The 16,001-nt window shown below is 34.2% G+C and overlaps 1 protein-coding gene across 4 annotated transcripts; it reads right to left on the bottom strand.

Moving 5' to 3' along the window:
• Window positions 1-1,486: 1,486 nt before the first annotated feature.
• Window positions 1,487-7,517, bottom strand: LOC107828652 (NAC domain-containing protein 75). 4 transcript variants are annotated; one of them, XM_016656095.2, is made up of 7 exons: window positions 7,355-7,517; window positions 6,672-6,916; window positions 6,170-6,347; window positions 5,371-5,966; window positions 4,560-4,880; window positions 3,899-4,003; window positions 1,487-2,159 (listed from the first exon to the last, which is right to left on the bottom strand). In XM_016656095.2, the coding sequence occupies exons 2-7, from the start codon at window positions 6,798-6,800 to the stop codon at window positions 2,067-2,069; spliced, it is 1,422 nt and encodes a 473-aa protein (XP_016511581.1). In that variant the 5' UTR covers window positions 6,801-6,916; window positions 7,355-7,517; the 3' UTR covers window positions 1,487-2,066. The 4 variants fall into 4 exon arrangements, with proteins under 4 accessions (XP_016511581.1, XP_016511523.1, XP_075081491.1 ...); XM_016656037.2 differs by having other exon boundaries at window positions 6,672-6,923; XM_075225390.1 differs by lacking the exon at window positions 7,355-7,517 and adding an exon at window positions 7,091-7,308 and having other exon boundaries at window positions 6,672-6,923.
• Window positions 7,518-16,001: the final 8,484 nt, after the last annotated feature.

The raw sequence follows: 16,001 nt of genomic DNA on the forward strand, positions 1-16,001 counted from the left end.
ATGATGCCAAAAGGGGGGAAATGGTTGTGCTTTAAACTTTGAATAGTGATGTTTATAACCTAATGTACCTGGTCCTTGATGATAAGTGATATAAAGGAAAAATATTTCTAACATTGTGTTGATGTTGAGCTTAGTTGAAACAGGGCCTAAGCTTATGAAAAAGCACAAAGTTTGTCATCATCAAAAAGGGAAAATTTATTGGCCCAAGTGAAGGTTTGTTTTGAAGATTGACAAAGGAAGCTCAGGCATGAACCAGGTTCATCCCTTTTGTGCATAGACATGGACAGATTCGAGCAAGTGGGCTGAACGTGAAGGAAATAAGCTTAACTTGGTATATTTCATATCTCCTGAGGGAAAAGGTTGCATAATTGATAAGGAGAAGGACTCCTTACTCAAAGAGAACACTATTCAAGATAAGGGAGGAGTTAGAAGTTGAGATCAACTAGAACTCTTCCACCAAGGAAGAGTAGCATTAGAACTCTAGTTATTTTCTATTCTATTAGGTCTATAAATCGCAGGATGTTCTCACTTTACAGGTTATGCGCAAAAGCAGAAGTTAAACATGAATTGAGAGCAAAATAGCAATGCATTTTGCAAGAAGTTTGTGTGTGATTCAAGTGTGCAAACCTGAAGCTACATGAACCAGATAGGAACCAGTTCCAAGTGTTTGTTTTTTTATCCTAGTTCAATTGTAGTAGGTGTTTTCATATTGTACCTTTCAGCTTTATCTAGAGGCAATTGTAATAGGTACATTGAGTATTTAAGTTAGAGTTAACTTGAAGTTGTCGCAACAGTTAGAGGTTGTTTGCCACAACGGGATTAGAGTTAATCCTGGGTTTGCAAAAGTGTTTTGTAAATACAGTGTTTGGCTCAGTGATTTAGTGGAGAGGTCGGGAAAATTCTACTGGGAAGTAGATCATGGTTTTTTTCACCTTTTGAGTCAGGTATTTTTCACGTAAAATACTTGTGTCCTTTACTTTACGCATTTACTATTTCAACAATAGTAGGTTATGAAACACTTAGAAGAACCAGGTCCTTCCATAATCAATTTAAGTGAAAAATTGGACACCACACAAATCCCCTGTGGCATTGATATAAAACATCAGTTGTGTGCTCTCTAGCTACTGCATATAGAGGTCATAACGTATCTAATTCAAATGCAATGAAGATCTTAGAATTTAATTCCCAAAGTTTAATCCTTTATGGAGAATAGTCAATCGTGCAATATGTCTATATTACTTTTAAATTTGAAATAGATTTTACTCGTGTATCTGGTGATTTGGTAGCGTCATAGTAGGAAAAAAATTCAGAAACAAATAACTTCATGGAGTAGCAGTATATCTATGAGAAAAGCAAAAGGTTACGTAACTATACTAACTACTAAAGTAGTACTCCAGATTGGATCTGTTACCAACTAGGCGCTAACTTGATGCTGCTTTAACTCGATTTACATCATCAAAAGTTGTGCGCAAGTAAAGGCCCAATAGGAATACAGAATCAACATCACATTTCATTTCTATTAGGGGAAATATGTTGTACCCCAAAAAAGAAAGTATACTACTCTAAAAAGTGACTGTCCATAGGCATAATTAACAAAGCTCGGTGTGCACTTTGCACAGATATTCCTATGGTGTTTCATGTTTAAAAAAAATTATATAAGAAAAAAGATAAAAACAATAAAAAATAATCAAATAATAAGAAAGGGAAATAAAGATGATATCGTAATCATAGTGGTGATGATTTTCATGCAGATGCATTCGCTTTGGCTCTTGTATTTTGTCAGAAGAGAGCAGCCTTTCTTAGTCTCTTCCCTTTACTCCTTGCTTCTTCTTGTAACTTTCTGGGCTTTTCCAACATTGGTTGTTGAACTGTTAGTTCAGTTCAGCTATCAGATCTGAGTAGCTTTGGTCAGCATTCAGTTGAAAAAGAAAGGGAGAAAAGAAGCATATATATAGTTGAATTGGTCACTTATTTCTGGAAACTTCAACAAGGCTTGAAGTACTAATGATGATATATATATGTGGGAGTTGGCTTTTCCTGTATTTATAGTTTGAGAATTTATGCTCCTAGGTATGATGATCGGGGTTGTCAGGGTCAGGCCAGAAGTGTGAGTACTTCAACCAGTCAGCATCTTGAGGGTTTGTGATGGATGACTGATCCTGCAAATGAAACCAAGCAGAATTCAAATGAAAGATTTTGGGTTTGTATTTTTCACAATCACCCGCACATGCCCACATATAAAAGTAATATCTTCCTTTTCTTTACCCTTTATATACATAAATATATTGTTGTGTTTTACGTCGGTTTTCTTAGCCAGGGCAGGGAGCAATTAATGTGTGGATCTTGGCCTAATTAATGGCTAACCGCAAGCCACTTCTTTGTTATTCAAAGGTTGTTGGAACTTGGAAGAAAGGTTTTTTTTTTTTGCACATTCCACGATGAACACCTCGAGATTTCATACTTGGAGTAGGCCCAAATGTTAAACATAACTAAATAAAAATATTTCACCTATAATAATTTAAGTTTTTACATGAGTAATTAAACATGAAACTAGAAGTCCTCCATTCAAATTTAACCCTACCCATTATTAAGGGGGGAGAATTAACGAGGGTTTTCTGATGTTACAAATAGAAAAAAGAAACCAATCTAGGAATGCTGGAGAATATAAGCCAAATGCAAATATATTGTTATTGACACACTTGACGTTCTGAAGTTCATTAAGGAAGGGGCTTTAGTTGTCCTTTATTTCTTGTTTATGCCTAAAGTGTGAATATAGCTCCATTGAGCTAAACAAATCTGACCATGACTACTAATTCAACGGGAATGTAACATCTAAAATTTGAAGCTAAAGCGAAAGCAAAAGATAACAGGAACCAGGGTATCCAAAATCATAAGCTTGTCCAAATATGAAAAAGGGGAAGGAGAAAGGAAAGAGTGAAAGATATAGTATGTAAACAAAGAAGAAAATGGTGCCATTTGGAAGGGGTAAAGGAGAGAGGAAAGACGTGAGGAGCTAAAGGAGATTTGGAAGGGAATAAGGGAGAGCCAACTCTTTTTCTTTGTGCGTATATATGGTTTCCTTGTGTTAATAGAAAGAAAGAAAAGAAAGCAAGGGAAAAGAAAACGGTTTGATCACAGTTGCCTTTTGACTGCTGAATCCCATGCATGCAATTGAGTGTCATTTGTCCCATTCACATAATGATTTATTTTGGACACCTATTAAAAAGTTATTCATTCTGTTTCATTTTACATGAACCTAAAAAAGATTTTTTTAAATTTATAATTTTAAATATATTTTAGTGCTCCATATTTAGGGATCTTTACATAATAATCGGATAAATTCACTTTTTACTTTTTTTAGCTGGTACAGATAGATTATACATTGATTATAAACATTTATATATATATTATATCGCAGGTTATTTTTTGTTTAAGTGATTGGATGAATAACTATTTAGGCTAATTATTCTAATATTTATGTAGTTACAACATTATGTGTTTAATGAAAATCAAAAGTTTAAAGTTAAATTATTTTAAATATATATAGATATCACTCTTTAAAAGAAAAAAAGTGACACATAACTGGATTAGTAGTAAACAAAAATTCGCAAGCTCTATTTTGATATCGCTTGTGGTACCAATATCCGTAATCTTACTATAGGAGCATAAAATTTGCAAAGAATAAAGAGATAAAGAGATAAAGGAAAAGGCCTCTACACCTCTAGCTCCTTTTCTTTTGTTTGTTAAAATAATAGCCAAAGAAAGAAGCAAATTACTTTCTTATCCAACCCATCCCTTTCCTTTTTTCCTTATTAATCTTTGTCCATCGTGAAGATTATGATATACAATAAGAATGATAAATCTTGAATTCAAGGGTCAAAAGTTGGTGTAAACTTACTCCTTTGATATCAGTAGAAGTGCAGCCCATTATTAATTGTTCCAATTCAGATGCAGACCTTCCTTCTAGTTTATGATGTTGTTGCTGTTGTTGCTGCTGCTGTTGCTGCCGAAAGATGATACACTCAATTAGAACAAAACTCCAACATAATCATATGTGTGATCATGTATTGTCTGCAATAAACAGGATGTGTAAACACCTCAAGGCAAGAGAAGATTTCTTGTTTCCTTTTTTTTTTTTAAACTCATCATGTTTGCTAATGCATCTCTACTTCCTTAATTCTTCTCTTTTCTTTTTTAAAGGCCCTATGGACAGGTCAGTCAATATTGACACAATAAAGAAATTGTATACGTTCTATTTTAATTTGTTGTAACATGTAACCTTCTTTATCTTCCAAATTAGTAATCTCACTTTTTATGAAAAGTTACATGTTTTATCATGCTAGATGATCTGATAATGTAAAAATTAGTTCTTTATTAGAAGTTAAAATCTATCCATAAGAATCCTTTACATTGTTATCATGTTAGGTGATCTGATAATGTAAAAGTTGGTTCTTATCATAGAGAAGTTAGAATCAATCCGTAAGAATTCTCTTTTCTTTTAACGGTCCCTACTTCATTGAAAAAAAATAAGGACGAAAATTATTCTCTTTCGCAGTTACCTGAAAGTTTTCATTTGGAAGGATTATTGATCTGGGAACATGGAAGGCATCATCATGGCCGAGAATAATGGAAGTGTTATGGAGAGGAGGCGGAGTTATAATGGCTGATATTGGGGGTGACGGCCTGCTGATGTGGAATGATGCGGTTGCAACCTGATGATGGTGTTGATGCTGGTGCTGGTGCTGGTGCAGCTGTTGGTCATGAGTTACATGATGTGGCTTGTGAATGTCTCGCGCGTCTGACGTGCCTACTGGTGCAGCTGCTGCTGCTGCCGAACCACCTTCCCTCGCAATTGAAGCTTCACCTACTACAACGCCTGCCTGCAATAGTTTGCATTGTCAAACACTTTTTTTATGTTACAGTTTTTTTATCTTTGGTTTTATTTTGTACTACTATTACTGGTACTGGAATAATTTTTTATTTTTTGATAGCTTAACCACGAGAATAAAATACTGACAGTTATTATCAAGCAAGTCTAGTATATTTTTCATTTTTTCTTAATTATTTAAGGAATGTGTAAGCGGAAACTAAAAAGAATAGCTTGTTTGCTTGTGCATTGTTTCCTTCTTTGCTAGCATGAATTTGACGTTTGATGGAGCTAAATAGTTGTTAAGTCTTAGGACCAAATACTATTGCTCTCCTACATATCACGTGACGAAAATGGCCTCATATCCCACATAAGAAATCAAGACAAAAAATGGAGAATAATGACATACATTACAGAAGAATATATATTGACATGATTTTCTGTAAATTGTTGTGAAGAATGAGAATGAAGGGAAAACAAAAGAAAAAGAATAGATCAGATACCTCATCAAAGCTTTTACTAAATGGGAGAAAGCTAAAATGTTCAGGTTTGAATTGTTGAATATCCATAGTAGTGTAACTTGACATAGCAGCACAAACAGCAGCAGACAATTCATCCCTATGAGAAGAAGGGATATTATTATTGATGTCCTTAGATGAAGAACAGCTCCCACTGCCACTATCTCTTCTGCTATTAAGATCACTGCTCGCTTCTCCACCAGCAGTAGTGCTAGTAGTAGTGTTACTCCAATTACATTGCCTTGGCTGAGTCTGATAGAATATCTTTGACACCACAAGTTCACCTTCTTTTTCTTCTTCATGTTGGCCTAAATGGTATTGATGCATTACCCAATTTGTCTTCTCGGGTTTCCGGTTCTTGCCAAAGTTTGTGTAGAGGACAAGAATTTTCTTGCACCCCTTTTGCTTCCCATTCACCATTACTGGCCTTGTCTTGCCTGTCTTGTGCCAACGAGTTTCGCCACCTGCAGCTTGCAAGTCTTGACATTCTGTTTGGATTTTCCTTCTTTTTCTTGTGCCTGTTGTGTATGCCTTTGATGGTCTGTGGAAGAAATGTCTACTTAGTCCATCCCTTGTAACACCTAACCAAGACAACAGTTAGCAAATACTCTATCAATGTTGGATTTACTTAGGTGGGACAAACTCAAAAGTTTTCTTGCAAACCCTAGAAAAAATGCAGTTTTTCTTTGTCCCTTGCAAACAAGAAAAGAAACATAGTAAAACCTAACTATGTTGAATTATGGTACAAGAAATTGCCCATATTTCTAGTGGAGAAAGAGTGTACCTGGAAGTTTCTCAGGATGAGTATAGCAAATCCCATCTTCTCCTTCAATAGTAGGAATGAACTCATCAATCAAAGGGTGGGATTTTGATTCTTTAGCCAGTACTTTTGCTTCAAGGTGTTCAATCAATTCTTGATCTGTTGGGTCAAACTTTACTCCTGCTGGTAGACCTACCCAGTCCTACCCAAAAAAAAAAAAAAATACCATTAATATGTAAGCTAATTTAAATTAAAAACCAAAATACTCTTCATAAACACAAAATGAAAACAGTCAGAAGATCAAAACAAGCAGACATCCTTTTAAAATGACCACATTTAATTAGTATTATTGCCTTAGAGAAAGAAATATTCCAGTAATATATAAGATTAAAGAAAATAATATTAATGAAGCAGCTTCAGGAGTAGCAAGCATGATTCTTTATTTTAATTTATTATTATTGAAATCTTTGTAACGAAGCAAAGAATATTAAGTGTAGTACTATTATGAAAGTAAAATAAACCGTACCGGCTTTCCTTCAAGTTTGTGTCCACACCCAGGACACTGCTTAGATCCACACAATTGGTGCTCTTCAAGCTTTGCATCAATAAGATCAGAACTACTAATAGATCCCAACTGATGACTACTCTTACTCATGACTTCTTCTTCTTTTTTTTGAATTGGTAGACAGATGATTCCTTTACTATCAACTCAGCTGAAAATCTTCCATGACAACTTTGGTATGCAAGCAATACCTTTTGATATCAAGAATCCTGTGGACTAAAACCAATCTTTCAGAAACGAAAAGAATAATTAATATAATCCAAGATCCCTCCCTTCAACAAGAAGAGAAAATCGTATAAAAGCTAGCAGCATATATATAATTCAAGTTAAATATGGATAGATATATCTCTATTATAAATTTAAGTAAAAGCAGAAATACTAACAAGTTAAGACTTGTAATTTCCTCAGGAGAAATTAAAATAAACTAGAAAATAAAGGCCAAGAGAGAATAAGGGCAGAGAAGATGGAGGTGAAAGAAATGGGAGAAAAGAAGAGAGAAGAATAAGGGGGGTGGGGAATGAAGATATATATAAAACCAACTTTAACCCCTGAAGGACACCAGAATTCCCTCTTACTTTAACTGAAGCCAAAATTAAGAGATATAAAGAAAAAGTATAACTCTATCTATCTCTACTTGTATGCCCTACCTTTAACTTCCTTTGCTAATTTAAGCACTGCATGAAGACGGTTTTTCCTCTCTGTGTCTGTGTTTGAGAGAGAAGGGAAGCAAAAGAAAGAGAGAAAACCTGAGTCGGTTTTTTCTGTCTCTCTCTAAAGCTCTAAAGCAAGCTTCTTACACCTTTGTTTCGAGTCCCCTTGACTACTAAAGCAAAAGTTTCGGAACGCCCTTCACAAAAGCACAGAAACCCCACCCCCTACCCCCACACCCACCCACACCCCTCGCTTTCTGTATTTCTTACTTTATAACTAAAAAACAATGAATTTAGTAGGAGTAATATACATACATAATATTTTATAGTATCTATCCCATCCGTTTCAATTTAGATGATGTAGTTTGACTCGGAGTTTAAAAAAAAAACTTTTGAAATTTGTGGTCTTAAAAGATTTGTGAGTTCATGACTTTTGTGTGGTTATAAAAGCTTCTCATTAAGGGTAAAAGAGGTAAAACGAAAGTACATCATATAATTTGAAACGGAGGGAGTATATAATTTAACATGTATCGGGGAATCATAGTTAGCTACGTACCTGAATTTTCACCTTATTGGTGAGGGTTCCATGTCACTAATTTTAATTTTAGCTTTATAATTATCTTTTACATTACCTAGTAAAATTTAAAGAAAAATTGTATTATCACTAGATAGACATTAAACTCCAATATAAAATAAAGCATGGTTATCCAACACTAGTATACCACATCAATTTGTATTCCTTTAAAAAAATCAGTTGATAGAATATTATGCATAAATTTGAACAAATAAACATATAGTAAGATACAACGAAACAATCCCTTTTGGGGTACTTTGAAAGGAATATTTATTTATACTCCAACTGTCTTTGGTAATTGGCTCACAAAGTACTACTAGTACATTTCATGTATTTATTCGATTCTCTTACCGAAAAGAGCTTCTGTTTTTTTTTTTAAATTTAATTCTGAAAAAGAAATAAAAAAATAATGCAGGCTCCTTTGTGAGACAAAACAAAAGATAATTTAGTTAAAGGAAATAAAATGATAGGAATTCACATGGGTTTTGAGCTGGAGTAGTAATCATGATTCTTTTGGCATGTATTGTCGCTTAGAGATATACGAAGAGATAAATAAAGAATGAAGAGAGAGATGGAGATTGCTTGATATGCAAGGAAAATAAGCAGTATACTTGATGGACCACCATCACCCCTGTAATTAAAATAATACTATATAATTGTATATGTATACATTAATTATGTATGTATATACTCGACACTTAGATTAATTAGTATTAGAAATTGACAAGACTTGAAACTTAAGCACTCTACTAAAATTAGTTCATCTAAAAGCAAATTTCAGGAACCAAATAAATTTGCATTATCATTTGTCTAGATATATGTTTTTCTTAATTTCTCTTCATCATGTCTGCTCCCTTCCTCTAATTTGATTGGTTAAAGAGAGCGTTTTAATAAGACTTTTCTGCAGAGAATATGGCTCAGTTTCAATACTATCTAATCTTATTTTAATACATAAAATTTAACTTATGTACACGATAATATCATATATATTTTGCGTTTTAACTTGTTCTGCTAGATTTTTCTTATTTCCTACGTAACCAAATTAGGCTTATTATATATAATTACAATTTACATATGGTTGGTAGGTCATTTTTGCTTTATGCTGTAAAATATTATACAGTATCAATGTACATAAGTTATATTCCTTTGTATATGAGACAATTGCACATGTCTATATGGTGTGTTCCTATTTTCTATAGTAGTACATTATTGATGTTATTGTTGTTACCCCCATTAATTATTATTTTTATTGCTAATTTATTTTTAGTTTTCGGGCATGCATAGTCAAAAAATGATGAGCGGACAAAACAATATCCATATAAACTAGATTGCTATAATGATATATATATGTCTAGAATCCGTCTAACATTTTCTTTTCTTTTTTTTCTCTTTGAGGCCAAAAAAGAAAAGCAAAGGAGAACTATCTGATTTTAGAGAAAAGAAAGAATAATATCTTGAAGGGAAAAAGGCTGAGCGAATTTAATTGGATATTTGGAATCAAATTATATGGTTAAAATCGCATTCAACTTGTGAATGTACCAAACATCATTTGTTTATCTTTTTGTTCAAAGGAATGAATAGGTTTTAGAAGAAAAAACAATTTATGTGTATAATACGAATGTTGCTGTTGACCATTAAGTTGACTATTGACTAATCCATCGCTGGAGCCCACCTATCATAACACTGTTTTTCTTGGTCTTTGATTCACTACATGTTCCATGATCATCTTGGCATTCTGTGCATTCTTAGTTTCTTACGTACTTTCTGGTCTACTTTTTTTCTTTTTCTTTTTCTTTTTTCTCTTTTTCTTTAATGTGAGGTGCTACAAGCCTGTGCTATAATGCAACATTAAGTCCCAAATAGCCCTGTTCCTCTCGAAAAATTGAGTTAATATCATATGAGTTGATGGTTTACATATTGTATATTAAATTAATAAAAATATATATTACACTTGATCTTAATTAAAAGATTGAAAAAGCATTTTTGCACATCAACTTATTGAGTCCCACAAATTACATCCCTCATTTTCTTTCCCTTCTCTTATGGAGTATTCTTTTATAACTCGGCAAAAACTAACCTAAATGTTATAATTAATTATTTTTCAAAGAAAGAAAGTGAAGTGACAAAATGTACTAACTTGTGTCAAATCAAGATTGTTCCTCTGGGAGCTTTATATTATTTAAAATAAGAGTAGATAATGACTTTAAAACCATAACACACATCATTGAAAGGAAGATTGTTATGGTATAAAGTGACAGAAAATACAATAAATTCAATGTAGCCGGTCAAAAGACCTACTATCTAATAAGTCAACAGCAAAGATATATAGAAGGATATATTATTGAGCGTGAGGAAAAGTTTTTTTCCCTTTGCTCAGTTTTATTTGAAGGCTTAGCTTGATTGACCAAGGGTTACGATGGAGTGATAAATATTTTTAATATTTTTAATTAAAGATTTTGAATTTGAGCTCTGGGTATAATTAACATCGCCTTTTATGGAGCACTTTGCCCCTCTTCCCTCCCCTCCCTTCCCCTAGTATGGGACTTCAGGCACAAATTCGAACTTAATTACTTTAGGTCTCAATATAAATATTGGATGCTGGGTGATAGATGGAAAACTAAAAAGAAAGCCAGGGCGTCCGGTGGATGATTTCTACCTTTGTAATGTCAGGCTGAAAAAGGGGGAATAGCAGTAATAAATTTAAAAAAAAAAAGTCTAATGGAAAATGGGCATATAGGGAGCACATGTTTTGTGTCATAGGGAGGTGGTGAGGGTATTCAATATGTCACTGGACTAATGGTTTTGCTTATGAATAGGCATGCTAAAACAGTCATCATTAAGCCAAAAGGTCAAAGTGAAAACTGGCCACCACTCTCAACTTGTTTCTTCAATAACCTCTCAACTGGTATTCATCCCTTGGTGGGGCACTATGCTGCTTCTGTTTTCTTCTTGCTTTTGTTGCCTCATAACAACTTTCTAGCTCAATCCGGTCACTAGGAAATCACATTGATTACTTATAAGCTGATCAAACAATTAAGTATTTCTTGATTTATTTACGTACTTGATAGACATTATCTTAAAAGTGTCTATTATTTTATTTGTAATCTCGAAGTATTGTGTCGTAACTAAACGCACATGCAAGTATACGCAATCGTTAAGTAATAAAATGACTAGAAGTCGAATATCAAACCCACGAGAACTTGTTATTAATTATTAACTATATTAGATTATCTTAATTATCTAAACAAGATTTAAATCCAAAAATAGTAACTCTAGACTAATTACAATAAAAGAAAACAAATGGTGAACTCTTAACAAAGGAAACGAAGACTTTTATATTATCAATGTAATGAAAATGATCTAGGGTCATGGGCTGTCTAATAATCCTATTATATTATTCAACTGAATTGACTACTTAATTTATCTGGTCTATTAGTTTATAGTGTTACTATTGCTCACAAGATCAAGTATCAGCTCGAACCTACAACTCCCCAACAAAGTCGCCAAAGATGTCACACCCCTTTTTACAACCTCACTAACCCTCTTAAAAATAATAAAAGGATTTGTAAAGCTCAAACAAGGGATTTTAATTAAAAAGTGACAAAATTGTGTTCAAAAGGATTTACTCAAAGTTGCCACCTGACATTTATTTTCGTTGTGTCAGGTCAACGGTTTTTATATAAAAATAATTTTCCTTTTAAAAGACTTTGGACTCCAAAACTAAGTCTACACAAGAGATTCGGGTAAGGGGGTTCATTTTGACTCGGGGAGAAGGTGTTAGGCATTCCCCGAGTCCCATAACTAGTACGGTTGTGTACATGATCAAGTTGGCTTTTAAAATATTCAATTGAGGTAGAAAACACAGAAAAAGGAAAATAAACACACAAGAGGCTCGAGGTCGTTCCCACCTAATAAAAGAAAAATAAAAATAAAAATACTACGAATTCTACTATCGACCTCCGAATACAAATTCTTCGGGGCATACCTCGGAAAAAAATATGTACAAATCCTTCGGAGCATTCCCCAGATAAATTTAACTAAGGGAACGACCTCTCGCCTCAAAATTAACAAAAATCCTAAAGTTTGCCTACCCAAGCATGGTCGGCCTAAAACATACTACTAGCGACCCCAAATAGATAAAATAGAAATCAAGGCTAGAGAATTATCCCAAGCCTAACAATATAATATTTTGCCCAAAACCAATGCTTATTTTTTAGAAACCAATTCCGCAACCCATTAAGTAGCACACATTCTAGATGCCTAATTCATGTTGCTTTACTTTATTGTTCGAACTTCATGCCAGCAACTTCAATTTGAGATCAAATACAAAGAAACAATTCAATAGGACATATGCATGTCCATTAAAATTAGACAAACAAAGCAATCAATAATACATTCACATGAACTAATTAAATTATGAACTGGAGAAGCAAACGAAGCAAAAATGGACCTTGAAAAAGAGCAGAGATTCAAAATATTACTATTCAAACGAACAATTGTCGGGAACCACGATCCGGTAACGAAACCTCGAACGGACCTTCGACGACCTCGAACAGATTTCAAAAACGAAGTCCAAAATAGACTCGAATCAGCAAAACTCCAACTACACCTCAATCGGACTCTAACCCAACACTTAAAGAAAAACCCATTTTAAGACCCAAAAAACTGAAATCGAAAATGAGCGGATCGTTTTCCCTTAACTCTATTTTTTTCTTCTTTTTTTTCGTTTCGTTTTTTGACTGTGTGTATAATGTGTTTTGGTGCGTGTGTGTTTGAGAATGAGGGGAGATGGCAGTGGGGTCATGGCTTGTCACGACCCAAACCGATGGGCCGCAACAGGCACCCGGTACTTTACTCAACCGAATACCAACGTAATGCATCTTTCTTATTACATCATCATATACACGTGACATACGGGCCTAATAGGCCAACATAATCATTTATAAACTTAAAATATAGGCCGACAAGGCCGTACAATCTTTCACATACACGACATATGTCTACAAGCCTCTAAGAAACATAAATATCATAAAGGTCGAGACAGAGTCCCGCCATACCAAACAATATACGTCTAACTCATACTAACCAAACAAGAAACTCCGAAGCAAATAGAGCACACCAACATCTTCCGCTGAGCTGATAGCCTACATGGAGGGCTCTCGACCTGTCTATCGGGACCTGCGGGCATGAAACGCAGCGTCCCAGGCAAAAGGGATGTCAGTACGAATAATGTACTGAGTATGTAAGGCACATAAATAAATACATAAGAGACATGGAAGACATATAGAGTACATGACTCAACCTGTAAGTCTGAATAACTTTGTAAATCATAAATTACCTTTAACATCATGCATATGCGTATGAATGTCATGTCGTGCATAGGTACATGTTTAATAATATCATCAGCCTCTGAGGGCATCCCATCATATCATATCGGCCACTGTGGAAAAAATCATCATCGTATACCAGCTGATCAGGTGGTGGTGCGTATATAACACCATAACATTTCCCATATTCCATATACATATATACATACATATATACGCGTATATAACGCCATTTGAATCATATTTACATATATATGCATATATAACGCCATTTGAATCATAAACCGACCACTGTGGGCAACATCATCATCATATATCAGCTGATCAGGTGGTGGTGCGTATATAACGCCGTAACCATTTCCCATATCCCATATACATATATTTACATATATATGCATATATAACGTCATTTGGTCATGGGTCAATGTATATGAATGCAATGCATGAAAAGTACGTCAATAAAATCATTCGGAAGGTCATAAGACCACTTTGCCTCTTGAGCAATATCATAAAGTAACATCTTTTCAACTTTCGTATTTTTCTGAGACCCATGAACAGATGATAAAATATTATGACACTTGGGAATTAAAAGAACATAGATATTTCTATTACTTCTATGAGTAGAGTCACTTATGGAATTTGTGCATTTGCACGTTTCGTTCATATCGTATGGATCATGCCAAAAGAAAGAAGGGATAGCCTTAACATACCCGAAATAGGAAAAACTCCGTATGATATTTCATTGGAAAACCCTCGTTGATTGAACAAAATTTGCCTATGCTCCTTAAAGAATCATGGACGAAATTTATTTTTTCTGGTTCCTAAAGTTTTTGAACGAAATAGCATATTTTTGTTTCCTTAGATTTTGAGAGGAAAACATTCTGGTCCTTTTAAGAGTTGAAGGAAACACTCTTGAACTTAAAGAATGGATTAAACATAAAATTTGTTCCATGTTTCTTGGTTTTGAAACTTCTGTTTCTAGCCTTGAATGATTTTGATATTAATTTGGTTCTATCTTATTTCAGATTCCCTAATGATATATCATATTTCAAGTTCCTACAATGAGATAGGATTTAGACACCTATTTAAAATTGTTATGAGTCATTTCTTAATTTGGTAGCTTTGTGCCACGTGGAGAGTGGGTGAAGATTAGTAATCTTTACCCACTTATTAGTCAACTGGGTAATGTCTCGTTACCCGGTACTTAACCAACTACCCGCATTATTTAAAAATTACTACAAATTACTTAAAATTCTATTTATTTTTAAAATACTTTATATATTATACTACCATGGTCATATGGTACCTTGCATGGTACTAGTCCATAAATATCGGGTATTTTAGCTCGGGCCGTATTTTACCCCAAAATGCCAAACTTGGACGAAAATTCATTTTTCTTTGACTTGCTTCCCCTCGCACCATCACGAATTTACTCATCATTTATTTAAAATAGTATAATCCTTATAATCTCCAAATAATCATTTTCCTTGGACTAATGTCAATTTCCTTACGACAAATTCAATGTACAATACTACAGGGTGCAACATCGCCATAAATTAATATTGCGAAGCATAGCATCATGGTAATATAATACTGTGGGACGTAATATCGACGTAATATTGAAGGGCATCACATCATTCCTCCCTTTGTAACATTCGTCCTAGAATGTTGGCTGATTCTCTTATCATTCTCATAACCCATAGGTCTTGCGAATACTTTAGTACTTCTCTTGCCATCTAGGAAACTGTTATGTGAATGAATTCCAAAGACTAGGGCATTCCCCTCCCCCCCTTAAGCCTCTTTCTCATACCATGACTTGGAGTTGGAATCCTTCTAATCTCGTAACTATTGCTACCTTCTATCATGCAGCCTTTACGATACTGACCTTGTCAATGTGCCTATGCAACTCTTCTCTCCTTTTTCCTCCAGCTTTTTGCCAATCCTGAAGTTCTTCGCTCCTTTTTTTGTTGTTGAACTTACGAATATTGCTATATCTTATTCTATAGACGTGGTTATCCATTCGTATGATTTTAATGCATCTACATAGGTCATACTATACCATAATTCTTACCTCGACTTCTCGTTACTGAGGTCTGCTACCAAATCCCAGGTTACTTTCATTTCTTATCTCATACGTATAAATCTATGTCCTCTAATGCTTTCACATTACTGCATCATAAGAATGACGGCCTAATCTCTTCTCATACTTTATAACTTTTATCCATCAATTGTTGATTCACCTCAATTTTTGATCCATAATCCACCCCTGATAACTTAACCTTTTATGTAATATTGCTGCTAGGATTCACGTTTTATTGGGGAACATCTGAAATGATTAGATTGATCCACCTGGGGTGATACCCTGCTTTAATAACCATAGCTCATGGCATCCCAATATGATTTACCTTGCGTGGGTATTTTAATCCTGTCCAATTCATGAGATCCCTTTCTTTTATTCGTCAGATCATTACTCAATCGAATGCCCAAATGTCATTTTTTTTCTATAATAATTACACCCTCATTCTATTAACAGGGCAGCATTCCATCTCTTCTGAATGTTATTAGACTTAGACTCCTTTTGAGTTCATTCAGGCTATACTGAACTTTCTATAGCTTAGAAAAATCATTAGCTTTCTTGTTTTCATGGGTTTCAATCCCGAGAACTTATCCGTTCTCGTCACCCTTTTACTTGCCTTTCCTCATCCTTACTCATGCTTCGTTAAAACTTTGTCGCTCTACTATA

This window comes from Nicotiana tabacum, chromosome 11 (genome assembly GCF_000715075.1).
Source record: "Nicotiana tabacum cultivar K326 chromosome 11, ASM71507v2, whole genome shotgun sequence".
Classification (NCBI taxonomy): Eukaryota; Viridiplantae; Streptophyta; class Magnoliopsida; order Solanales; family Solanaceae; genus Nicotiana; species Nicotiana tabacum.